The sequence below is a fragment of the Mobula birostris genome, chromosome 5 (assembly GCF_030028105.1).
Source record: "Mobula birostris isolate sMobBir1 chromosome 5, sMobBir1.hap1, whole genome shotgun sequence".
Taxonomy (NCBI): Eukaryota; Metazoa; Chordata; class Chondrichthyes; order Myliobatiformes; family Myliobatidae; genus Mobula; species Mobula birostris.
Genome location: NC_092374.1, coordinates 180,990,678 through 181,016,905, shown reverse-complemented (window position 1 = coordinate 181,016,905; position 26,228 = coordinate 180,990,678). Strand labels below are relative to the sequence as shown.

General features: G+C 43.6%; 1 protein-coding gene across 2 annotated transcripts; it reads right to left on the bottom strand.

Moving 5' to 3' along the window:
* Positions 1–9,070: 9,070 nt before the first annotated feature.
* pdxp (pyridoxal (pyridoxine, vitamin B6) phosphatase) lies at positions 9,071–25,220 on the bottom strand. 2 transcript variants are annotated; one of them, XM_072257345.1, is made up of 3 exons: positions 24,608–25,220; positions 17,884–17,955; positions 9,071–9,612 (listed from the first exon to the last, which is right to left on the bottom strand). In XM_072257345.1, exons 1-3 carry the CDS (start codon positions 25,206–25,208, stop codon positions 9,278–9,280), a joined length of 1,008 nt encoding a protein of 335 aa, XP_072113446.1. In that variant the 5' UTR covers positions 25,209–25,220; the 3' UTR covers positions 9,071–9,277. The 2 variants fall into 2 exon arrangements, with proteins under 2 accessions (XP_072113446.1, XP_072113447.1); XM_072257346.1 differs by lacking the exon at positions 17,884–17,955.
* Positions 25,221–26,228: the final 1,008 nt, after the last annotated feature.

Below are 26,228 nucleotides of genomic sequence, written 5' to 3'. Positions count from 1 at the left end.
CTTGACAAAAATAGAGTTTCTGTAAAGGGAAATCTTGCCTGAGAAACCTGTTAGAATTATTCGAGGAAGGTGCCTCACACGAGGCTGCTTCACAAGATAAAATCCTGTGGCGCTACAGGAAAGATACTGGCATGGCTGACAGGCAAGAGGCAGCAAAGGAGAATAAAATGGGCCTTTTCTGGTTTGGCTGCCGGTGACTTGTGCTGTTCCTCAGGGTTCAATACTGACACCGCTGCTTTTCACGTTGTTTGTCAATGATTTGGATAATGGAATTGATGGCTTTGTGGCAAAGATTGTGGATGATACGAAGGTGGGTGGAGGGGTAGGTAGTGCTGAGGAAGCAATGCGATTACAGCAGCACTTGACAAATTGGAATAATGGGCAAAAATGTGACAAATGGAATGCAGAATTGAAAAATGTATGATAATGCATTTTGGTAAAATGAACAATAGTGCGGACTAAATGGGGAGAAGGCTCAAACAACAGAGGTGCAGAGGGACTCGGGAGTCTTCGTGCAAGACTCCCAGAAGGTTAATTTACAGGTTGAGTCTGTGGTAAAGAAGGCAAATGCAATGTTGGCATTTATTTCAAGGGGCATAGAATATAAATGCAAGGAGATAATGCTGAGATTTTATAAGACACTAGTCAGGCCCGACTTGGAGTATTGTCAACAGTTTTGGGCCCCTTATCGCAGAAAGGATATACAGTATTATCATTGGAGAGAGTCCGGAGGAGGTTCACGATGATGATTCTGGGAATGAAGGGGTTAACATAACAGGAGCTTTTGGCAGCTTTGGGCCTTTATTCATTGAAATTTAGTGGAATATGTGGGGATCTCATTGAAACCTATCCAATTAAGTCAAGTCGCTTTTTATTGTCATTTCGACCATAAACTGCTGGTACAGTACACAGTAAAAATGAAACAATGTTCCTCCAGGACCATGGTGCTACATGAAACAACACAAAATGACACTAGACTTCAGACCTACACAGGACTACGTGAAGTACACAAAACAGTGCAGGGCAGTACAATAAATAATAAACAAGACAAATAGGCACAGTAAAGGACAAATTACAATATAATAATAAATAATGTAGATGTCAGTATAGACTCTGGGTATTAAGGAGTCTGATGACTTGGGGGAAGAAACTGTTGCACAGTCTGGTCGTGAGAGCCCGAATGCTTCGGTACCTTTTTCCAGATGGCAGGAGGGAGAAGAGTTTGTATGACGGGTGTGTGGGTCCTTCACAATGCTGTTGGCTTTACGGGTGCAGCATGTGGTGTAAATGTCTGTAATGGCGGGAAGAGAGACCCCAGTGATCTTCTCAGCTGACCTCACTATCCACTGCAGGGTCTTGCGATCCGAGACGGTGCAATTCCTGAAGCAGGCGGTGATGCAGCTGCTCAGGATACTCTCGATACACCCTCTGCTCTGTAGAATGTGGTGAGGATGGGGGATGGGAGATGGACTTTTCTCAGCCTTCGCAGAAAGTAGAGACGCTGCTGGGCTTTCTTGGCTATGGAGCTGGTGTTGAGGGACCAGGTGAGATTCTCCGCCAAGTGAACACCAAGAAATTTGGTGCTCTTAACGATCTCAACGGAGGAGCCGTCAATGTTCAGTGGAGAGTGGTCGCTCTGTGCTCTCTTGAAGTCAACAACCATCTCTTTTGTTTTGTTCACATTCAGAGACAGGTTGTTGGCTCTGCACCAGTCCGTTAGCCGCTGCCCCTCCTCTCTGTATGCTGACTCATCGTTCTTGCTGATGAGACCCACCACGGTCATGTCATCAGCGGACTTGATGATGAGATTCGAGCTGTGTATTGCTGGGTCAGCAGAGTGAGCAGCAGTGGACTCGATAAGGTAGATGTGGAGAGGATCTTTCCTCTGGTGGGGGCATCCAGAACTTGAGGGTACAGCCTCAACATTGAGGGGGCGACCTTTTAGAACAGAAGTAAGGAGGAGTTTTTAAGCCAGAGAGTAGTGGCATGCTCTGCCATAGACTGTGGTGGAGGCCAAGTCTGTGGGTATATTCAAAGTGGAAATTGGTAGATTCCTGATTGGTTGGGGCATCAAGGGATATGGTGAGAGGGCAGGTGTATGGGGTTGAGTGGGACCTGGGATCAGCACTGACTCCACCATTAGGATGAATGGCCTAATTCTCCTATGTCTTATGGTCTTATTCTCTTTGACAATGTTTAGCTCAGTAAGGGTCCAAAAGCACTACGGCAAATATTTTCTATCACAGTTGGCTTGAGTTGTTCTCCGATCTTGGCAATTAATTTGCAAATGTTTCATCCTCATATGAGGTGATATCATCAGTACGCTGTTAATTCTCTATCATTCTGCATTCCCAATGTTCATTATATGAAAGCAACTCGAACAATCTGATGTTAAGAAACAGCAGCTTGGCAGTTGATCATTTTCACATGTTCGGAGATAGAGTGAAAAGTTCATTTTGCTTGCCGTTCGTACAGATCAGGGCATTGAGGTAGTAACAGGGTAAACGTGATCAGAATGCAGAATAAAAAATTACAGAGAAAGTGTTACGCAGGCAGATAATAAAATGAAAAAGGCAGAGTGTGAGGTTAGGGTCCACTTTATAGTACAAGCAATCAATAATCTTAAAAAATTCATAGGATAGAAGCTACTCTGAAGCCGGCAGTGCAGATTTTATTTTCTGGTGGAGAGAATGGGAGGGGCCATAAATCTGAAATGTTCACAGGCACAAGGGTGCTATCCAACGGTTATCGGCTGAGCTGCATAAAGAACGTATTAGGTCATTAAAATCAATGAGCCAGCATGGTACTCTGAGGAGGCTGAAGCGAGCTGGTCTGTGCAGAGTAGAGAGCATCCTTACACGCTGCATCACTGAACATGCCCTGTGGCGGCAGGAAGGCTCCACGATATAGAGTCCCAGTACATCATTGGCACCAGACTACCCGCCATCAAGCATGTATCAAGTTCAAGTTCAGCTTATTGTCATTCAACCGTACGCACATGTACCGCCAAACAAAACCATGTTCCTCTGGACCAAGGTGCACAACACAGTACACGTAACTCATGAAGTCATATTACTACAAATAAATCAATAAAAGTTAAAACGTGAACAGTGTAATGCTACTGGCACTTCAGACATGATGAGAGCAGGGTGGTGGTGTAGGATTTTGTGAATAAAACATGCGACAGTCATTTTATGTGCTTAACAAAAGCTGCGGCCCTTTACTTCCATTACGAACAAGCCGAAAGCGGCCGCCTTACATTGGAGTGATTTGAGTGTGTGAATTAGAAAGGGTCCAATGTGGCATATATACAGAAAGGTGCTGGAAAAGGGCCAGTAATATCATGAAGGATCCCCAGCCACCCTGCCCACAGACTGTTTGGCCCACTCCCATCAGAGAGGAGGCTACGTAGCATCCATGCCAGAATCACCAGTTATAAAGTGTTACTTTCTGCAAGCAGTAAGGCAGATCAACACCTCCACCACTTTATCATTTCATGTACAAACCCTCCTGTGCCTAGCGTCACTGTATGGACATAAAATCAATGTACAGTATACAATCTATCTTAGGTATTTATAGTTACTGTGTTTATTTTGTGCTACATTGGATAGAGAGTAACAATCATTTTGTTCCCCTTTACACTTGTGTACTGGAAATGACATTGAACAACTTGGATCTTGAATCTAGAATGGAAGTGCAGTGGCTAAACGAGGAGCAGAATTAGGCAATTTGGCCCACTGAGTATGCTGATTTATTCTCTCTCTCAACTCCATTCCTTGCCTTCTCCCTGACACCCTGACTAATCGAGAACCTATCAACCTCAGCTTTCAGTGTACCTAATGACTCGGCCTCCACAGCCACCTGTGGCAGTGAATTCTACAGATTCACCACCCTCTGGCTGAAGAAATTCCTCCTCATCTCCATTCTAAAGTGACTTCATTCCATTCTGAGTCTTGCCTACTGCCAGAGACATCCTCTCCATGTCCACTCTATCTAGGACTTCCAATAAGATAGGTTTGAACGAGAACTCATCCATTCTTCTGAGCATCAGCGAGTACAAGCCCAGAACCATCAGACGGTCCTGTATATTAACCTTTTCATTCCTGGGATCATTCACATGAGCCTCCTCTGGCCAGTCTCCAGTGCCAGCACATCCTTTCTTAGGCAAGTGGTCCAAAACTACTCACAATGTTCCATTCAATGCAGAATGTGGGATGATTTCACAGGAATATACAGGTTTAACAGGCTAAGGATGTTTTCCAAAGTGGAGGGGAATCTGGAATTAAACAAATGAGGAATTCCTTTTCTCAAGAGATCCTAAATATATGGAATTCTCTATTACCAAGAGCTGTGAGGTGGAGTCCATCAATGTATTCAAGGCCAAGGTGGACAGACATTTAGGCAATGGTGGAGGTTGATTGTCAATAGGGAAAGTCTGGAGTTGTGAGAAAGGGTAGAAAAGTGAAGTCAGGATTATATCAGCCATAATCTACCTGAATGACAGAGCAGATTCAGGAGCTGAAGACCCAACACCTTCTATTTCTCCTACAACCAACTTTTAAAGATGAGTGTTCATCTTTCAAATGTTTGGTGACTGTAAGTACTATAAAGTGTGTGATTGTGCTTACTGTGTTTTTTTCACTTGTCCCCAGAACACTGCTTTATATTTGTGTATGGTTGAATGACAATTAAACTTCAACTTGATGGTCAGAGGCAAAAAAACACATTGGCAACATGCAGAGGTGCAAAATATCCAACAATTTACAGCTGCAGTGATGAGTTCAAACAATATCCTGTCCCCCAAAAAAAAATCTAAAATGAAATACCTGTTGTATTATGTGACAACATTAAGGACAGTATTTAACATTTTTTTTAAACTCAAAAAAATGGCATCTCTGTTGCTGAAATTGAGAGAGATTGAAAATTAACCCTTTGGTTGAAGAGCCCTTTGGTTGCACATGATTAAAACAGAACAGTTTCCTTTTGGGGGAAACTTGCCTGACAAATCTGCTGGAATTCTTTCAGGAAATAATAGATCAGCTAGAAAAAGGAGTTTGTGGATGTTATTTGGATTTTCAGAAGGCCTTTAATATGGTGCTGCACACGAGGCTGCTAAAGAACATAAGAGCACTTGGTATGAGAGGCAGGACACCAGCACGCATAGTTTAGCTGACTGGCAAAAGGCAAAGAGTGGGAATAAAGCAGGCCTTTTCTAGTTTCAACACTGACTCATGACCTACAGGGGTCAGGATCAGAACATTGAATGTCAATGGTTTGGATGATGGAATTGGTGGCTTTGTGGCCGAGTTTGCCGATGATAAAAAAAAAATAAGTGGAGTAGTGTCGAGGAAGTAGGAAGTCTGCAGAAGAAAATAGATTGTGAGAATGGGCAAAGAGGTGGCAGATGGAATACAGTGCAGAGAAGTATATACTCTTGTCTTTGATAGAGGGAATAAAGGCATAATCTATTTCCTAAATATGGGGGGGGGGGGGGGGGGGACAGGGGAAGGAGAGGAAATCAAAATTCAAAGGGACTGGAGTCTTTGTGCAGAATTCCCTAAAGGTTTACTTGCAGGTCGAGTTGGTTGTAAGGAAGGCAAATTCAATGTTATCATTTATTTTTGAGAGGACTAGGTACACAAACAAGGATGTAATGCTGAGGTTTAAGGCATTGGTCAGACTGCACTTGGAGTATTGAGAGCAGATTTGGGCCCCTAAGCTGAAGGAAGGGTCTGCAAGCTTTGGAGAGGATCCAGAGGAGGTTCACAAGATTTATACCAGGAATCAAAGGGTTAACATACGAGGAGCATTTGGTGCCATTAGGCCTGTTCTCACTGAAATTCGAAGAATGGGGTGGGTGGGGGTTTGGGGGTGGAGGGGAGATCTCTGAAACCTATCAAGTATTGAAAAGCCAAGAATGAGTGGACATGGAGAGGATGTTTCTAATGATGGGGGACCCTAGGAACAGAGGGCACAGCCTCAGAATTCAAGAATCTCCCTGCAGAACAGATGAGGAGGAACTGCTTTAGCTAGAGGGAGGTTGATCTGTGGACTTCATTGCCACAGATGGCTGAAAATGTTGAAAGGTTCTTAATTAGTAAAGGCATCAAAGATTACGGGGAAAAGACAGATGAATGGGGTTGAGGGGGACAATAAATGGAATGATAGAGTAAACTCAATGGGCCAAATGGTCTAATTTTCTTAAATTTATAATCAGGACTAAGTAGTGTGGGAAAATGAGCCTGTTTCAGGTTACAGGAAAGGAAGGCTGGAAAGAATAGAGGCAACATCTGTGATTGAATAACAATCAAGATTGCCCTGGTGAAACAGTTGGGTTTCGCGCCATGCAAGAGAGGGATGAATTGTTGGTCAATGCTTAGTGTAAGGGAGTATGTATGAGGGTATAGAAAAACCTGCAAGTACAATGCAGAAAGAAGCAGTTGCTGGAAATCTGAAATAAAACATTGGAAATACCGAAATCAGCTTGTCTGAAGGGAGAGGAAAATGAACAGGTTACTGTTACAGAATGACCTTCCATCTCTTCTATGGAAGAGACTAGTTATGTTAAATAAAGGCAGCTTCAGGTGTAGTGTTCAAATGGGAACTAAATTTATAAAATAAGCCACATTTCTGTTGTGGGGGGGGGATGGGGAGAGACAGAGACAGATAAACTGCTCTGTGTCTGTGAGATCCTGACTTGGAGTCTCAACCGAAAAGATGAGATCCTCCTTGTGGCTGAACAACTTTTATTTATATAGCACCAGTGGTAGGAGGATGGAGGGCTTGATATAGCAAGATAGTGGCTGCCAGTGGATGAGTGAATGCAGGAACAACTGTTCTTTTAGGGTTAGAAGCTGGTGGTGGGAGAGGGGGGATCTGAACAAGGGTACATTCTGTAATGTCCTCTGAATCTACACCTACTGCTCAAGACTTCCAGCAGCTGCAGAATCTACGGTGCCTCTGAATTTACAGGGACCTAGAATCACCCCAACCTTGACAATATTTGGACTGCTAGGAGCCCAGATTTCAGTTACTATTGTAAATAATTCAGAAGACTCATCTTGTACTCCCTCACACCAGTTTTCCTAGGTACCTTGTGGTTTTTTTTAAATTAAAAATTCACCAGCAAATGTAGGAAAGCAACCAGTTGTACACAGCAAGTTCTTGTGAATACTAATACACAATTAAAAATTAATAATCCAAGTTTGCTCAATCTCTGCATGACCATAGGTTTCCAACATCCCAACCACATGCTGGTAGTTAAGTGGTGTGGAATCTGGATGGAATTGATGGGGAGTGAGGGAAAGAGAAGAGAAAGAAAATAGGGCAATTATTGCAGGAATATGGACGGGGGGGGTGAAATACAACAGATTACTGCAGGATTGAGTAGGTACCCGATTGTCAACAGGAACTCCGCACATTTCTATGGAACTCAACTATAATGATGATTTGTGCCTGTGATGCTGCTGCAAGTTTTTCATTGCACCCTGTACACAATAAAATTCAGTTTTGACTAGCTGGAGATGGTCAACACAACACAGCAAACTTGTAGCTTTAAAATAATACAAGAAGAGGGTAACCAAGAAGAGGGCATACTTAAGCTTCTCAACCAAAATCCACTGATGAAAGTGCTATAGTACAAGCCCACAGTGCAGAAACTTGTACAGAATGAACATCCTAAATCAGAAGCCAAAATGCTTAAGGCACAAGAGGAATTGAAGTATGTCTGTTCACAGCAGTGAGGACAAACTGTACAAAGACCAACACGGCACAAAGGGCAGTGGATTTAGATGCAAAAGATGTGGAACTAAAAGGGTCCCTATAAGAGAAAAACAAAGAATTCAGTAACTTGGATCGAGCATGCCTGGCTAAAAGCACAAATAAATTAAAATACAACAGCAAGGGTGTAATGCCGTGGCTTTACAAGGCATTGATCAGACTGCACTTGGAATATTGAAACCAATTTTGGGACCCTTATCTTAGAAAGGATATGTTGGCATTGGAGAAGCTCCAGGATGTTCCTGAGAATGATCCCAGGAATTAAAGGATTAACAATATGAAGCGTATTTAATGGCCCTGAGCCAGTACTTGCTGGAGATTAGATGAAGGAGGGGAATCTCATTGAAACCTATCGAATACTGGAAGGCCTAAATAAAGTGGCCATGGAGAGAATGTTTCCAATAGTGGGAGAGTCGAGGAAACATGGGCACTGCTTCAGAATAAAACCCTTAAGAAGAGATGGAAGAATTTCTTTAACTAGAATATGTGGAATTCATTGCCAAAGACGGTTGTGGAGGCCAAGTCATTGGCTATACACTCAGTGGCTACTTTATTAGGTACAGCTGCTTGTTAATGCAAATATCCAACCAGATAATCACGTGGCAGCAACTCAATGCATAAAAGCATGTAAACGTGATCAAGAGGTTCAGTTGTTCAGACCAATCATTAGAAGGGAGAAGAAATGTTATGCAAGTGACTTTGACCATGGAATGATTGTTGGTGCCAGATGGGGTGGTTTGACCACCTCAAACTGCTGATCTCCTGGGATTTTCACACACAGCCTCTAGAGTTTACAGAGAATGGTGTGAAAAATGAAAAAAAAAATCAGTGTACAGTGATTGTTAGAGAGGAGAATGGTCAGACTAGTTCAAACTTAGAGGAAGGCAACAGTAACTCAAATAACCGGTGTTAGAATAGTGAAGAGCATCTGAGCACACAACACATTGAACCTTGATTTTGATCGGCTGCAGCAGCAGAAGACCATGAACATACACTTAGTGGCTACTTTATTAGGTAGAGGAGTACATAACAAATAGCCCAGTGTCTTTACGGAAAGAGTTTTCTTTGAGTAACAAAGGCATCAGATGTTACAGTAGAAGACCAAAGAATGGAGTTGAGAGGGATAGAAAATTAAGCATGATGCAATGATGGAGCAGACTTGATGGGCTAGATGGTCTAATTCTGCACCCATGTCTTATGGACTTGGTCTAAATTTCAGAATTAGGGCGAAAAATTCAGTGGGTTCACAACTCTATCACTTTAAATAAATATTAAAAACAAGTGTGCAGTCGTATAACACTTCATACTTTATTCAGTGAGAATTATAAATGGATAAATCATCCCTGCTGGTCCTTTGTTAGCTGATCCATGCTCCGTTTTGTCCACACTCCAAGGCAGATGCACAGATGCCATTAGTGTGCAGACAGCTTCCTCCCATCACCAGTGAGGTTGGATGGAGTCAGTAAGGCTAGTTTGGCACCAATGTCAACCCCTTCAGTCAGCCCGTTAGCAGGAGAAGGAAATCTGCTATGCTGTCCACATAGAAGTTGGGGACCATCCTCTGGCGGTCAAGGCACGTGCTCGCCATGTTGTCCTGTGCCTCCTGCAAGGTGGAGACGCCCGTCAAAGTCAGCACTGTCTGCACCCCGCAGTTGGAGCCAAAGAGGATGTCCGTGTCCAGCCGGTCACCAATCATCAGTGTGCGGGCAGGGTCGAGGGGCTCGCCTGCTCCCCTCTCATTGATGCAGTCGAACATGAACCTGCTGGGCTTGCCGATGACTTCTGCCTTGCGGCCAGATGCTACCTCCACAGCTGCCGTCAGGCTGCCAGTACCTGTAAAGGAGAAAGGAATGAGATAGTCATTCCAATCAGGGTTACATCTCTCTCCCAACTCCTCCTCCTGCCCTGTCGTCCTCACCTCTCAACAATAAGTGCCTGAGACTGCAAATTAGCAACCTACAATCTCAATTGCATTATCTCAAAGCTTATCCCACGACATGAAAAGCTCCAGTTTAAAAATGCCTATTTTGCAAAAAGCTATTCTACTTGGTGAACTACTGATAGTTTTAACTTAATAGAGTTAAGGCTAATGAAGTCTGATAAACTTGTTGCTCTCTCCCCTCATTTTACCTCACTCAAGAATATGTAACCTTGTTCCTTATTCTGCAAGTTAACAAGTCAGCAAGTATTAGAACAAATTAAGACTTAAATTAGTAGTAGGCCATTCGTCTTTTGAATCTTTGGGACAAGATCACTGCGGAATTGACTAACCACAAACCTGTGTCCCCCGCTTTTCGAACGTTCGCTTTACGAAACCTCACTGTTACGAAAGACCTACTTTACTACCCTGTTTTCGCTTTCAGAAGGTGTTTTCACTGTTACAAAGAAAGGCAGCGTGCACCCCAAGCAGCCGCTCTCCCCTGGATTCGGAACAGCTTTGCTTAAACGCATGCCTGTGAGCAGCCGTTAGCAAGATGAGTTCTATGGTATTGGAAAAGCCTGAAAGAGCTGGTAAGGGTGTTACACTTAGCGTAAAACTAGACATAATTAAGCGTTTCAATCGTGGTGAACGAAGTAAGGACGAAGTGAGTTTGGCTTGTGGAAGCTGACGAAGATGATGTTGAAGAGGTTTTGGCATCCCATGACCAGAATCTGATAGATGAAGAGCTAATGCAATTGGAAGAGGAAAGGATAACAATCGAAACAGAATGCAGTAGCGAAATGAACGTGAAGCAACTGCATGAGATTTTCGCTGCAATGATAAAGTATGTCTTTAATTTTGAAAGTACGTAGGTTTAGAGGATATTTGCAAGATGGTTTGGGTTCTTACAAGGAACTGTATGATAGAAAAATGCGCAAGGCTCAGCAGTCAAGCAAGCCTTCCACATCAGCCACAGCATACGATGAACCTTGACCTTTGACATCGAGGCAGGCAGTCATAGGAAAAGATGAGCTGCCTACTCTAATGGAAACAGATGATGAGATGACACCCCAGTGTCCCACCACCCCAACCCCCAGGCCACGGACAGATACCGATTCGCGGAGAATGCAACAGTAGCTGGGAGGCACACAGCACATCTTTAAGAAAAAAGCCAAAATAAACATGCTAATTAATTAGGTGCCACCTGACACGTAATTGTCGGCCCAGATCAGAGACGGCACAATCAGAAATCGGCACTGATCTGCGCTGACAATTACGTGCTGGGCGGCACCTAATTAATTAGCATGTTTTTTTTCGGCTTTTTTTTTTTCCTTAAAGATGTGTTGGGTGCCTCCCGGCTACCGCTGCACCCCTGCATGCTTCGCGGGTTCGGTATCGGTCGGCAGCCTGGAGGGTGGGGGCCACTGCAGCACCCAGCCTGCGATGACTCAGTCTAACCCACCATCATCAGTGTGCTTGGGTGCTGAACCAATTCCGGTAAGTAATACTACACTGTACATACATTATTTCTACTTTATATAGGCTGTGTATTTTTACGTGTTATTTGGTATGATTTGGCAGCTTCATATCTTAAAGGTTACTGGAGAGCGCTTGTGCCGTGTTTTTGCCGACAGCGCTTGTGTGAGATTTTCTGCCGAGAGTGCTTGCGTGAGATTTTCGCTACGGAGAACAGTGCAGTAATGATTGTGGAAAAGTATTTCTACTTTATATAGGCTGTGTATTTATCATATCATTCCTGCTTTTACTATAGGACTATTATTTAAATGGGGAAAGAATTCAAAGTTCTGAGATGCAACAGGACTTGGGAGTCCTTGTACGGGATACCCTTAAAGTTAACCTCCAGGTTGAGTCAGTAGTGAAGAAGGCAAATGCAATGTTGGCATTCATTTCTAGAGGAATAGAGTATAGGAGCAGGGATGTGATGTTGAGGATCTAATATGCGCTGGTGAGACCTCACTTGGAGTACTGTGGGCAGTTTTGGTCTCCTTATTTAAGAAAGGATGTGCTGACATTGGAGAGGGTACAGAGAAGATTCACTAGAATGATTCCGGGAATGAGAGGGTTAACATATGAGGAACATTTGTCCACTCTTGGACTGTATTCCTTGGAGTTTAGAAGAATGAGGGGAGACCTCAGAAACATTTCAAATGTTGAAAGGCATGGACAGAGTGGATGTGGCAAAGTTGTTTCCCATGATGGGGGAATCTAGTACAAGAGGGCATGACTTAAGGATCGAAGGGCGCCCATTCAGAACAGAAATGTGAAGAAATTTTTTTTAAGTCAGAGGGTGGTGAATCTATGGAATTTGTTGCCACGGGCAGCAGTGGAGGCCAAGTCATTGGGTGTATTTAAGGCAGAGATTGATATGTATCTGAGTAGCCAGGACATCAAAGGTTATGGTGAGAAAGTGAGGGAGTGGGACTAAATGGGAGAATGGATCAGCTCATGATAAAATGGAGCAGACTTAATGGGCCGAATGACTGACTTCTGCTCCTTTGTCTTATGGTCTTATGCTACTGTTATTTTAGGTTTTATGTGTTATTTGGCATGATTTGGTAGGTTATTTTTGGGTCTGCGTACACTCACAAAATTTTCCCATATAAATAAATGGTAATTGCTTCTTCACTTCACGACATTTCGGCTTACGAACCGTTTCATAGGAACGCTCTACCTTCGGATGGCGGGGGAAGTCTGTATTCTCCAATCCTTTGCAGCAACCTTTCACTCCTTAGCAACCAATTTATCTACCCTACTGCTAAGGAAGATACACAACCCTAAAATTCTACCCTGCTCGTTTTCAATGGGCAACTCCGGAAGGGATTCTGAAGATGCTGATAATCCACAGTAACACACCAAAATGGAGGAATTCAGATCAGGCCACATCTCTGTTGGGAAATAAACTTGCTTTTCATCTCCATAGATGCTGACTGACCTGCTGACTTCCTCCAGCATTTTGTATCCACCCCTTATTTCAAGGCAGTGACCCCTTATAGTTCTAGATCCTCCCACAGGAGCAAATAACCTCAAAATTTACTAAGACCCTTTGTTTCAATCCCTTCTCCTCAGCTCCAGCCTTACATGGTCCACAATTCTTCTGAAGAACTTGCCCACGCCAGTAAACCTTTGACAAACTGCTTCTACGTCTAAGATTATGAAACAGCAAGGCAGGTCATGTTAAATATACACAGACACATGCTCTGCAAAGTTTCCATTGCGTATGCCTGCTCTTGAATAGAGCAGACATATGCAATGGAAACCTTGCAGAATTCAAGTTAAAATTCAGCAAGTGTAACCATTACAAATAACATAACAAAACTTTTGCTGGAAATTAAAGTCATAGATATCCTCAGGAGTATGAAATGACAGGCAAGTGTACTTGTTCAAATGCAAGGTAATTATTCTGCTGAATTCTAATCATGCAATATCAAGCAATCTCATTACTACCATTGGTGAGGTGGTACAGGAGCCTGAAGACCCACACTCAATTTCTTAGGAACAGCTTCTTCCCTTTTACCATGAGATTTCTGACCAGCTCATAAACCCTACCTCATTAAAAATTGAAGTAAATTTTATTATCACAGCTTATACAGTGGCATACAAAAGTTTGGGCACCCTTGGTCAAAATTTCTGTTACTGTGAATAGCTAAGCGAGTAAAAGATGAACTGATTTCCAAAAGGCATAAAGTTAAAGATGACACATTTCTTTAATATTTTAAGCAAGAAAAATTTCCATCTTTTAGTTTCAAAATAACAAAAAATGGAAAGGGCCCAATGCAAAAGTTTGGGCACTCTGCATGGCAGTACTGAGTAACACCCCCTTTGGCAAGTATCACAGCTTGTAATCGCTTTTTGTAGCCAGCTAAGAGTCTTTCAACTCTTGTCTGGGGGATTTTCACCCATTCTTCCTTGCAAAACGCTTCTAGTTCTGAGAGATTCTTGGGCCGTCTTGCATGCACAGCTCTTTTGAGGTCTATCTACAGATTCTCGATGATGATATCCCGCGTGATATGTCCATATATGGAGGGTATATTCAGCCCATCAAGAGCATGCTCACTCAATGCATTTCTTTCTATTTTCCTTGTAACCAATTCTCCCCACATTTTCTTGAAGCTGCCCCCCACCTAGATTTTACACCTCAACCTTTGGTTGCTATAAATTGCACCCAATGAATCTCCCTATCTGCATAACTCTTGCGATGTGGGAGAGCATACTGAAGAAGCCCACAGCCACCAGGACATGCATACTCCACAGATAGCCTGTCCGTCAGGACTGAACCAGAATCATTGGATATGAGAAAGTCTGCAGATGCTGGAAATCCAAAGCACCCTACAGAAAATGCTGTTGGAACTCGAGTCAGGCAGCAGCTATGGGAATCTATTCATTTCCACAGACGCTGCCTGACCTGAATTTGTCATTGCACCATGCCTCTCAAATTCCTAGAGTCTCTTCTTAGGTTTGGCAGCAATTTTATCTTGTCAGAGGAAGGAGATTTTAAAATACAGAAAAAAATATATGCTGACACTCTTACAGCTGAACTGAGGGAAGCCATGTACTGTCAGAGGTGTAATTATACTCAGCAGCAAGGGTTTCCACAGTAGTGTTACATGGAAGGGCAGATTCTCTCGGATGAACTCCCCCGTGACCTTGGTCTGAAAGGGCCGGGAGAAAAGAATGCCTCATGAACTAGGGAAAGGGAATAAACAGGGAATTTTACAGTCAGGACATCCCAGAGCATCTCATACCTATTAGAACGTTATAACACTGGAAACACCAGGCAGACTGAATTCGGAAACTCCCACAATTAGGTAATGGCAAGAAAACACAAGCAATATTGGATTAATGACTTTAAAAAAAATTATATAAACAAGGCAACTCTGTTTTACTTTCAATTCAGTGCCTTGGAATTTTTGGCATCTGCCTTTTGGCAGGCTCCCAATTAAACATGTTAATCAAAAACTCAACTGTAAAGCTCGACCTTAGTCTCCCACTGGGGATGCTGCAGCCAGAAAAATCAAACCCTTCACAAGGGGGAAATCTTAAAAACAGAACGTGCTTAAAAATTCTAAAGAGAAATGAAGTACAGTTCACTTGTAGCCAATACTCAATACTAAAACACCAGTCTAATGTCACCGGGTAGTGAAATGAATGTACAGACGGGGCATTGGCTTGTTAGTATTCAAAGCAGAGAATGTATCGTCCAAAACTTGCTGCATCTTTCAACGATGTGCAAAGGGGAAACAAAGGGAACCACTTTTCCAAAATAATGAAAGGAAAACTTTCTTCCATTTGACCTTGGCTGAACCCACCCACCTCATGTTGCTGAAATCCTCAGTCTTTTCTATGCTCCTCCACAGAGCCTCCCACCTACCACCTGACAAACCAGCCTTCGCCAATAGGTTGACTCCAAATCCCATTAGAAATTGTTTCCAGTCTATACCAGCTTCAGTTGATACAGAAGCTTGACAACATGCATAAACTTCAATCTCCTCTGTGAAACATCCACATCTCTCTAGAGCAGGAGTTCCCAAACTTTTTTTTTTTCTTTTTTTTTAAAAAAATGCCATGGACCAATGCCATTAAACAAGGGGTTTGTAGATTAAACCCCATTAAACCCCTGCTCTATAGGTATTCTAGACCATTACACTTCAAACCTGTGTAACGCTCAGCTATATTGGCTCGTATAGGTCTAGGGGAAATCCCGCCCAGCACTTGCCAGAACGCTTCCCACGGAGTCGGTTGCTGTACCACTGCCGCCCGAATCAATCCCAAACATCAGTCATCAGCTAACACACACAGTACGTTTTACCAAGTACACTTTATAGATATTACCAATTCTATGAAATTAATATCAGTTCGATACAGAAAAGGAAGTAATGAAAAAAAAAGACTCCAAGATTTATCAAAGTCCAAGTTCTTCGTGCGCAACCGTTGGAGCTCAGTCGATTCCTGACGTCCACCCGGATCCTGTCGACTCAGGCTCAGGACCACCCGAAGCGATCCACCGGAGCCTTTCTGCACGTCTGCTGTCCTCCCCGTCTCTCCGCCAGAAACTCCGTTCCCAGTCATATGATACAGCATTATCATCCAAAAAAATAATGATACATGACCACCCATTGGCTAATAGCACCCTGCTATCTGTATTAACCCAAGCAACTGTCTAGCTAGAGACTTTCTCAGCACTTAACATAACAAAGAAGCCATTTTAATCCACATACGTAGCAATTAAAAGATTAACATAACGAAGAAGCCATTTTAAATTTAACATACAAAAAAAAGACCCCGTACACCTGTATCAGGTGCAAGGTTTGCCATCTATGGGAGCCTGCTCTGCATGAGCTGGGTTTCCAACATCAGCTATACAGAAAAGAGGCATACTGTGGATAGCCAGAGGCTTTTACACCCCAGGGTGGAAATGGCTAACACAAGGATGCACAATTGTAGGGTGACTGGAGGAAAGTATAGCGAGGGATGTCAGAGGTCTTTACACAGAGTGGTGGGTGCATGGAATGCCCTGTCAGGGGTGGTGGTAGAAGCACTGGGGAATTTAAGAAACTTTTAGATAAGTACACTGATGATAGAAAAAGTTAGGGCTATGTAGGAGAGGAGGGTTAGAGTGATCATGGAATGGGTTAAAATTTCAGCTTATTGTGGGCCAAAGGGCTGGCCTGCACTGTGCAGTGTTGTTCAATGCTCTGTACTTCACAGATCACAGAGCACCACAGGATGTTGGGGTGGGAAGTACTATGTTAAGAACAATTAACCAGGACCAGAATTTGAGGACAATTGACTAAGGAACAATCCAACTATTAAATTCTCCTTTGCAGAACCCATGCGTGCAAGCAAGCTTTCAAGATCAACCAATGAGCATTTCAGTACGAGGTTGCCTCAGAACCAGAACTGTGAAAGTCTGAGGCTCAAGCAAAATCCCAGGACACCATTCTGATGATGTTCTCTCACTGTGTTGCCCCACAACTCAATTGCCAAAAACAGAACAGGGTTTATGGTCTCATTTTCACACAGGATAACATTGTCTGCAAATTGCCTCCCAAATTTCCTACAACAGAACTTCAAAAGTTTGGACTGTAAGGGGCTTCACAGAGAGGAAGTTGGTCAATAGAAAAAGATAAAGTTCCCCTTCATATTTTCCAGTTACAGAGTGATAAGTGAGCTGGAAGAATCTAACCTGCCTCCTAAATATAAGCAAGCTGTCCACACCATTCAGACTAACTGAGTGTAGAGTCAAGTAGTTGACTGAATAAATAAAAAGAACACTAGAAGTAAAAGATGCTTTAATTTCACTGCTAACCAGATTCATTCCAGGGATAGCAAGACCAACACTCCAGAGACAAGGTTGATTGGACTTGCATCCACCAGAACCTGGAAGAATTAGAGGGATCTCAGACATCCAGTGCTTGTCTAAATGCAGGAAGTTTTTTCCTGATATGTGAGTGCAAGAGGCAGAAGAGATCCAGGACTAGAGAGTCACCCAGTCCAAGTCTACAATACTGCAAGATTTATTTTTAAATCCAGAAACGTGAATTTATATTTTAATTGCCAAAATTGAATATTCAATGTGGCATGGCAAAGCAGACTCAGTAATTTTGCTTCCAACCACATGAACCCTCAACCTGGGGATATGCAATCACAAAACACTTCAAGCCAAATGTTGTCAGCACTTCAGTTTTTAAAAATAACAATCATGCAAGTTCAGGACCTGCCATCCAGTGCCTCAAGCCTGCTTTACTATTCGGAGCAATAGCTAATATTCACCTCACTACTATTTTCCTGCAGTGAGTCCTTGATTTCCCATTAGCCTCTTGAACGAACTCAGCAAAATGCAACAGTTCATTAATCTTGCATGAAGTTCCTTCTCAGCCTTAATATGCTACTAATATGTACACTGTTCCTCTGGTCCTAGGCTCCAGTCACAGGGGAAGCACCCAAACAGCTTCAAAAAACTATTCAATTCGTCCTCCCTTATAACCCTGCAAGTTTATACTGATTCAGCTGACTTCCTTGCAAGGTTGATCATGATTTCTCGACAAAATTTGTATCTTGCCTTTCTCCAAAGGTTTCTTCCTGGCCTTGGAATGACAACAAATCCTGAATAAAGCAGGACCACAATCGAGAACCTGAAAGTTTACATCAGTCGAGGTTCATACCTGGCCGCACCGTGCAGGTGATTTGATCTTTGGGCTCCACATCTTCATCATTGGGGTTCAGCACCTTTAAGCCTAGGGGTGACCATATAAAAAGAAACAAGGTTCAAAATGGATTATCACATTTCTGGCCATGAACAAGGACTTCTGTTTTGCCCAAACGATACAACCTTGGCCTTGTGGTCATTTGAACCAAGTCCTGCACCTCTACAGAACTAGTTTCAGACTGTGCTCTTTAAGTTAACCCATCTGGACTCTGCAAAAGAAGTGGGAGGCATCTGTTGGCTGAGGAGAGAATTTCCATTCCTGCTGACTGCCAGGAACAAAAGACTACAAAGCAATTAGCAAGATCAATGAATGTTTGAGTCACGCAGTTGCTTATGACATTTAGTTCTGTGCACCTCATTTAGTAAAGCTCAACAGGATTAAAAACTGGATTAATATTTCCTTCAGACAAGGAAAAATATGCACAGGCTATCCATTCACATTCTCTAACCACCTCTCAAGAAACAAAACATTTAAAAATTGAGGAAAGGATTAACTGATGTCAGAATTAGTGGGACTGGGAGCAGTAAATACAGGTAGGAGAGAGAAAATGATTAGGATCAATTCATCAAAAGTCAATGAATTTCACAGAGAAAGACTTTCTGCGAATTCCTACTTTCCAGCTCTTGCTAGACAGTGTGCAGCACTCATCTTAGTGTTTAAATATAAGCCACCAAGCTGTTCAGAAACAGATGAGATCTACAATTGTGTGTTAAAAATCTTGCCTGATATATTAAGATCTCTTCATCCCCCTCCAACACTGTTCTTGTTATCGCCAAGAGAAAAAGGTCCTTTCCGGGACTCATTCTCATCTTCATTTAGATCCTATTTGAATCAGGGTGGAGTGGAGATACATCTCTACCAAAATAGGTGCAAGGCAAGGTGTAGCATCTGCCCAGCTCCCTCCTCACTGATCTTGGTCAGATGAAGCCATGGAAGCAGCTGGTACACATCACAAATCCTGGTGATGTGATCACTGACGCCAGGTAGATAATCTCTGAAGAGTATTGATAATGGCTGGGGTCATCTGTTTTGTAGACACTGCCCAGAAGGCAGCAATGGCAAACCACTTCTGTAGAAAATTTGCCAAGAACTATCATTGACAAAAGACCACGATCACCCATATCATACGACACAGCACATAATAATGCTGATGATTCTAATCTAGCTGGTTGTCACTTTACAGCAACCTTGTACATCTTGGCATATCTAATGAAGGGGAAAAGCCAATAATAGCCCAACTTATACTTCCTGAAATTTGGAAAACTAATGCTTACTTTATAGTTTTTTTAATTAGTTACCAATATTCACCAGCCCTGTTAATATTGAAATAGTTCATTCTGCATATTAGCTTTCCCTAAGCACAATTTGGAAAGAGAGAAATTCATCAGGGCATTACAGATATTTGCTATTTCAATGAGTATCGTTGGGTTGACGTTTCATGTAGACTGAATCCAGCACACTTCCACCCCTCTCCCTCATTGATCTTGTGTGTCAAGCGGTGGGTAATGGGTTGGCCGTCTGTACTGCACAACTGTCCTTCTCACTTCCTACTGATTCTTGTGCTGAACCTGCTCCTCATTAACTCTACTGGAAATGCTATAAAATGTGGTCACGCAGCACCTGGGAAAAGAAAGCGATTTGGGGTAAAGAAATATGCTGCCAAATATTTATAGCAAATTTTCTTATTTTAAATTTCCCATACCAGCTATCGCTACCCAAGTGAAAAAGAAACTACTTGGACAGATTCAATAGCCAGGAATCAGGTATGTTTGCACTCCTGGAACTTGCTGCCTAGACTCTGTGGGGTGGCCCAAGTGAGTGGTAGCATCTTCTGGGTTATCAAGTTTCCTCAGTGTTTCGCTGATAGGCCCACGACACCTCCGGAGGGTTCAGCAGTGAATCCCGACGTCCCGGGCTCACCCGCTAGATGCCTTTCACTCACTTGGGGGCCCAGATGGAATCCTTTCTCTTCATCCAGAGCCACTGACTACCCTTTTCAGCAGCTCTGGAGAGGTCATTGACTGCTTGTCGGTGTGTCCTACCTCGCACTCCCAACTCCCGGAGTAGCCTTGATGTTGCTGTGGCTACAAATCCTCTGCAGCCTACTTCGACCGGTCGGACCCTCGCTCTCCAGCCACGTTGTTGTGCATCGGCTGCAAGCTCAGCATACCTCAGCTTCTTGCGCTCATAGGCCTAAATGCAGACATAAGAGACTACCTCAGGGAGGCATCTCAGTCAGCACAGATGGACTGCGCTGAAGGACAGATTTCCACACTGTCCACCTCTGGACATTCAAGTTTGACACTACACAGGAAGACAACTTGACCATCTGCCTAAACATGCTCTGACATCGGAAGGCAACTGGGTTACTTTGCCTACGCGCGGTATGAGCAGCAATACAAATTGTGGTGTCAGGAAAAATTGATTCTTCTAATTAATTTATAATAGAAGATGCATTTTTTTTTGTGAGCAATCTGTTCAGCTTGAACAGGGACAGAGCAAGGCTGATAGCAGAAACTTGCAAATGAAACATCAGTTAACCCAAGTTTAGCACGAAGTGACCAAAACTTCTGCAGAAGTGCGTGTGAAACAAGTATTCCAGAGGGCAAGCAACACTATCGGCAAGAGAAGAGGAGGAAATAAGGTTAAATTTAATGTTAACAGAAGTTTGCCAGCAAGAGGCAGTAAAAATAACCACCTGTGATTCATCAAATATCTTTTATCTTCAAATACTAAAGTAGTATTTCTGAATGCAGTTCAATTAAATTATAACAGAAGACAGCAAAACAAGGACAGCCAAATAAACCTGCATTTAGCAATCTCTGGATGTAAAAAAAATGATGCACAAGAAGATAATCAAACAAATAGGCTTCCTGTACTGTGCAAAAGTCTAGGCACATTTGTACAAAAAAGGTGCCTAAGACTTTGCACAGTACTGTAGTAATTTTATGTACTGCTGCAAAAAAAAGACAGATTTCAAGACAAATGTAACTGATGATAAATCTAAGTCAGATACGTGTCCCTATTATAGACTGAGGTTGGGAAAGGGGCAAGGAGAGAGGTATCATGGTTGGGAAAGGTGGGGGGACAGGGTGAAGAGAGACATTCTGTAATGATCAATAAACCAATTGTTTGGAATCAAATAACCTCATCTGGTGATTCAGGGATGGGTACATCTGCCACCAACCCTCTGCCCCACCCAGCACTCCGTCTCTGCCATCAGTCCTAATCTTAGTATACTCTCCCCCTGCAGCGCCCACCCTCACCATTGCCAACATCCTTTGCTCCTGCCAGATTTACCAACTTGCTCTCCACATTGGTAAATATAGTACTGTGCAAAAATCCTATGCACCCTAGCTGTATACATGCGCAGTACTGTACATCTACTATAGAATGGAGGGGACTTTGAACAAAGGCAAGTTTATTATCACTTGATACATGCTGTAAAATTTGTTCTGTGGCAGCAGCCCAGTACAAGACAAAAAAAAACTACAAGTTACAATTAAAAAAATGCAAAAGAAGAATACTGAGGGAATGTTCATGGACCATTCAGAATTCTGATAGCAGAGGGAAGAAGTAGTTGAATGTTGATCTGCCGGCTTCTCTACTTCCTCCCTGATGGTAGTAGTGAGAAGAGGACACATCCCAGATGGAAATGCAAACCTAACAGAAATATCATGCATGTAGTCAGTCCAGCCCTGATAATTGAGGGGGCACTGTTATAGGGCAGGAAATTGCACATAAATAAATTACTTTTAAGTAGTATAGAATGTGCTACCGTAGAAGGCAGTGACGTCAAAGTCATAAATGTGCTCAGGTGGCAGATACATTGCTTAATTCTAAAGAGATCAAGGGGAGCGTGGAGAAGGTGGGAATAAAGTCCAGACTTAAAGGGCACAATAAATTCAAACTATGCCAGACAAATGATGGATCAGGCTCAAAGGCTTCCATTATCTGGTTTTATAGCAGAGATAAGCATCAGCCAAGTCAGAGAAGGGGACTGACAAAGGGTTTATTACCCAAAACATTAACGTTCTACAAAAGCTGCCTGACTCGCCAGTTCCAGCATGTTCTATTTCAGGTTTCCAGTATCTGCAGTTTGATTTTCAGGGAATTCTTCCCTGCTTTATAATACTACCTTCCCTCCATAAAGCTGAATACATCTTTTATACAAGGAATTAGTGTGTATAATTCCAATTTATTATATTAAAGCACTGCACTGGATTGATATCAGAAGTTTTATACTAAGATTAGGACAGGTGACCAGCTTGGTTAGGCTTGAAACATTAAGGCAGCAAATTAGTGGTTACAAAAGGGCATTATCTAAAGATATGTTCTGACCCATTGGCGCAGCTGGTAGAGCAACTACCAAATGGCACCAGAGACCAATTTCAATCTCGACCACGGGTGAGCACATGGGATTCCTTCAGGCGCTTTCTCTCCCTACCCAAAGACCAACAGCACGTGTGTCAATTGGTTGTGGTAACTCACCCTCAGTGCGTTGATGGCTGGAGAGTTGACATAGGGAGTGTATTGGTGCAAATAAATGGTTAGTATTAACTCAGCAGGCCAAAGGGCCTGTTTTAACTGTAAGGAGGCTGTATGTCCTCATCGTGAACATGTGGGTTTCCGCTTGGTGCTCTGGCTTCTTCCCACATTTTAACAATGCACAGGTTAGCAAGCTAATTGTTCATATGGGAGTAATAGACTGAAAGGGCTTTCACTGTGCTGCCTCTCCAAAATAATCAAAAAACTAGCATCCAAGCACAGGATTAGAATACAGGAATGGCAAGTTGGTCACACATACCAAGGTACAGTGAAAAGCTGTTTAAACTGCCATCCATAACATTTAATCACAGAGCATTGAGGGAGCACAACGCATAATAGGTGTTACAGAAAAAGTGCAGGGAAGGCAGACAATTAGGAACAAGGGCGTCATTAAGTCGAGGTAAAGAGTCATCTTATCATACTAATAAGCCATTCAGTAGCCTTGTAGTAGTCCGAGCCCAGTGAACATAAGCAGGATGTTAGCTCAGTGAGCCTGCTCCACCATTCAATATGCTCAGGATGGACCTGACTGTGATCTCAGCTCCATCTACCTGCCTTTGCCATAACCCTTCATTCCCTTAAGCAAAAAATCCCACTGTCTCAAATATATTAAACAAGGTAGCCTCTCCTGCTTCCCTGGACAGAGAATTCCACAGATTCATTACTTTCTGGGAAAAGCAATTTCTCCCCATATCCATCCTAAATCTACTCCCCAAATCTTGAGGCTACGTTCCCTACTACTAGTCTCATCTAGCATTTGTATGTGATTACCATATTCAGAATCGAGGAAGTTAGGGGGGGGCAGTAATATCAAATGCAATAACAGACATGCAACAGGTTTACACAATCCAGCAGCGGTGATATTAACCAGAGTAACAGACAAAATGTTGGAGGAACTCTAAAGGTCAGGCAGCATTTATGGAGAGGAATAGAGTCAATGCTTCTGACTAAGATCCTTATCAGGCTCGAAACATTGGCTATTTCTCTCCACAGACCAGGGGATTCCAAGCGCTTTTTTTTTTAAAAATGAGGGGGACCCCTACCATTAACTGAGCAGTCCATGGACCCCCAGTTGTGAGCCCTTGCCACAGATGATGGCTTATTTGCCAAGTTCTTCCAGCAATCTGCATGTTAACATGCCAGGTACCTATAATAAATCCAGCAGCATATTGGTGACACATCCTAGATGTTGTCTTGTGGCATGGCCTCAAGCAGGCTCCACACAGAGCTCTTTGCCTCTCCACCTACTGTTAGACCAGCAATATCTGTTGAAGCAAATTCCACATACCCACTCTGCACTGGAGGGTATTTGAATTTCAGACCCAACTGACAAGAACTAGCTAGCCTCTCGCCAGCTATACTGCAAGGCTTTGCAATTTGGAAAGAGATTTGCTGGGCCACGATACAGTAAAAGCTTGTGCTTTGTGTGCCAGGCAGATCAGGTCATACACTACTACATCAAAAAGGTAAAAGAGACCAATGCAGAGTATGGTGTTGCAGTTAACTAAGAATGGGCAGCACAGATAGGCAAGGGTGGAAAAGAGTTCAATAGTACAAGAGTACACAAGATCACACGAGGCTGCAGACCTATCCAGCCCCATCATAGGCAGAACCCTTCCCACTATCAGGAACATTTCCAAGAGGCCATGCCACAAGACAACATCCATCACCAAAGACCCTCACCATCTGGACATGCCCTCTTCACGTTAGCATCATCACAGAGCTACAGTCCCACACGCCATTCCACAGCTTCTTTCTCTCCACTACCAGATTTAGGGGTAGTCCATGAACACTACTTATCGTAGCGTTATGTTTTTGCATAGGTCCTGAACAACACAGAAAATGTTGGAGGGACTCAGCGGGTCAAGCAGCATCGGCAGAGGGAAACAGACAGCCTACATTTCGATAGAACCCTTTCCCTCCTTAGATGATGCCTGACCTGCTGAGTTCCACCAGCATTTTTGTGCCTCTTGCTCCACATTTCCGGCACCCGCAGAACCGGTCTCACAAGTTTCAGCTCACCTAAATAACACATTTGAGCCTTACGAAAGGAGGGAGATGAGTGGGTGGACTTAAGCCAGTGCAAAGCGGATACGTGAACCCGAAGCCGCAATAAAGGATGTCCGCTCACCTGGGACCGCTGTGCCTCCTACCAACGGGTGCCAGGGATCTGGGTCGGTAGCCACAAAGAGACACCGGGGGTCCCGCAGGTAGCTGCATGCTTTGGCCAGCCGCACGAAGCTGAAGTGTTCGTCGTAGCCGACCAGCACAGCGCCGACCTCGGGGTCCAGGGCACAAATGGACACAGGCAGCTCCTCGGCATCCTGTGGGCCACCCGTCACCCGCAAACCGGCTGCCCGCAGTTCGCCGCACAGGGCTTCGCTGCCCAGCACATAGACCTTGCGGCGGAGGCGAGCGATGTCGCGCAGATAGAGGGCCGAGCAGTAGCCGGTGCCGTAGACTTGCTCGGGCTCAGCCGCTAAACCCAGAGTCGCGAGCTTGGCCACTACCGCGTCCCGGGAGCGGCTGCAGTTGTTGCTGACGAAGTAGACGCGCTTGCCCCGAGCCTTCAGCCCAAGCAGCACCTCGGCCGCCCCGCGAATCGCCCGCGGCCCGTTCCACAGCACGCCATCGCAGTCCAACAGGAAGGTGTCGACGGCCGCAACCAGCTCCCGGCCACAAGACCCGATGCTCAACTGCCGGCAGCGAACACCACCCGACAAAGCGGCCATTCCTGGATTATCCTGCTCTCAGACCAACCTCTCACCCACCAAAACCAATCAGATCCGACGCCCGCTCAATCTGCTTCGCCGATTGGGGTTTTAGAAGCAAAGAGGCGGGATTACGATTCTGTGAGCCAATCGTTTATTCCAAGAGGGTGACAGTCTGTTTAACCAATGGGAATCGAAATTCCAGATAACTGCGCCTTTCGCTCAGATTCTAGATCAGAGAGCGCTAAACTCACATGGCCAACGCAAAGTTGGGGAAAAGTGGACAAACAATAACACAGTCTGAGTACCCTCATCCCATAACCTCCAAAATCCGATATTTTTACGCGCTGACATGACGTCACAAAAGGCACGGCATTTTTAAAGCGTCTGCTGATCGCGAAAATCTAATACCAGAAGTTTACAATGCAGATTGTTATTATACCTTACACAAAACCTTTAAAAGTAAAATACAAATGTAGTGTACTGTAACCTATAATCAAAACACGGCATTGTAGGTGGAGACTGAAAGCCTGTCGTTGATTGTTGATGTTCAACAGATAATTCAGGAATTCTGATGCGGCCGTGCTGCAGTCGTTACCCTGTACTGTTCGTATTTTTATTATACGAATTATTTGTAGTTTTTTTTTACTGCTACGTACATATGTGTGATGAATAAGTGCAAGTCAAGGACTACTTCAGAGACGGAATGATGGCAATCCCAATCCATATATATTCCAAAATCCGAATAAGTCCAAAATCCAAAACACTTCCGGCTCCAAGCATTTCGGATAGGGGGAATTATGTAGCAACGATATTGGTCAGTTGGGGTACACAGAGCATAGGGATGGACCATTAAGAATATGGTCTCCTCTCATGGTCTGTGATTGACAATTTCTCAAAGTTAGGTGCAGAACGGAGCAGAATGCTACTGGTACAAGGATTCCAGGTAGATGAGAAACTGGGAGTCGGGATGGGGGAGCTGGCACCGTTGTTGTCTGTCCAGTTATGCCAAATTGCATTTTTCATGATGTCAAGTTCAAA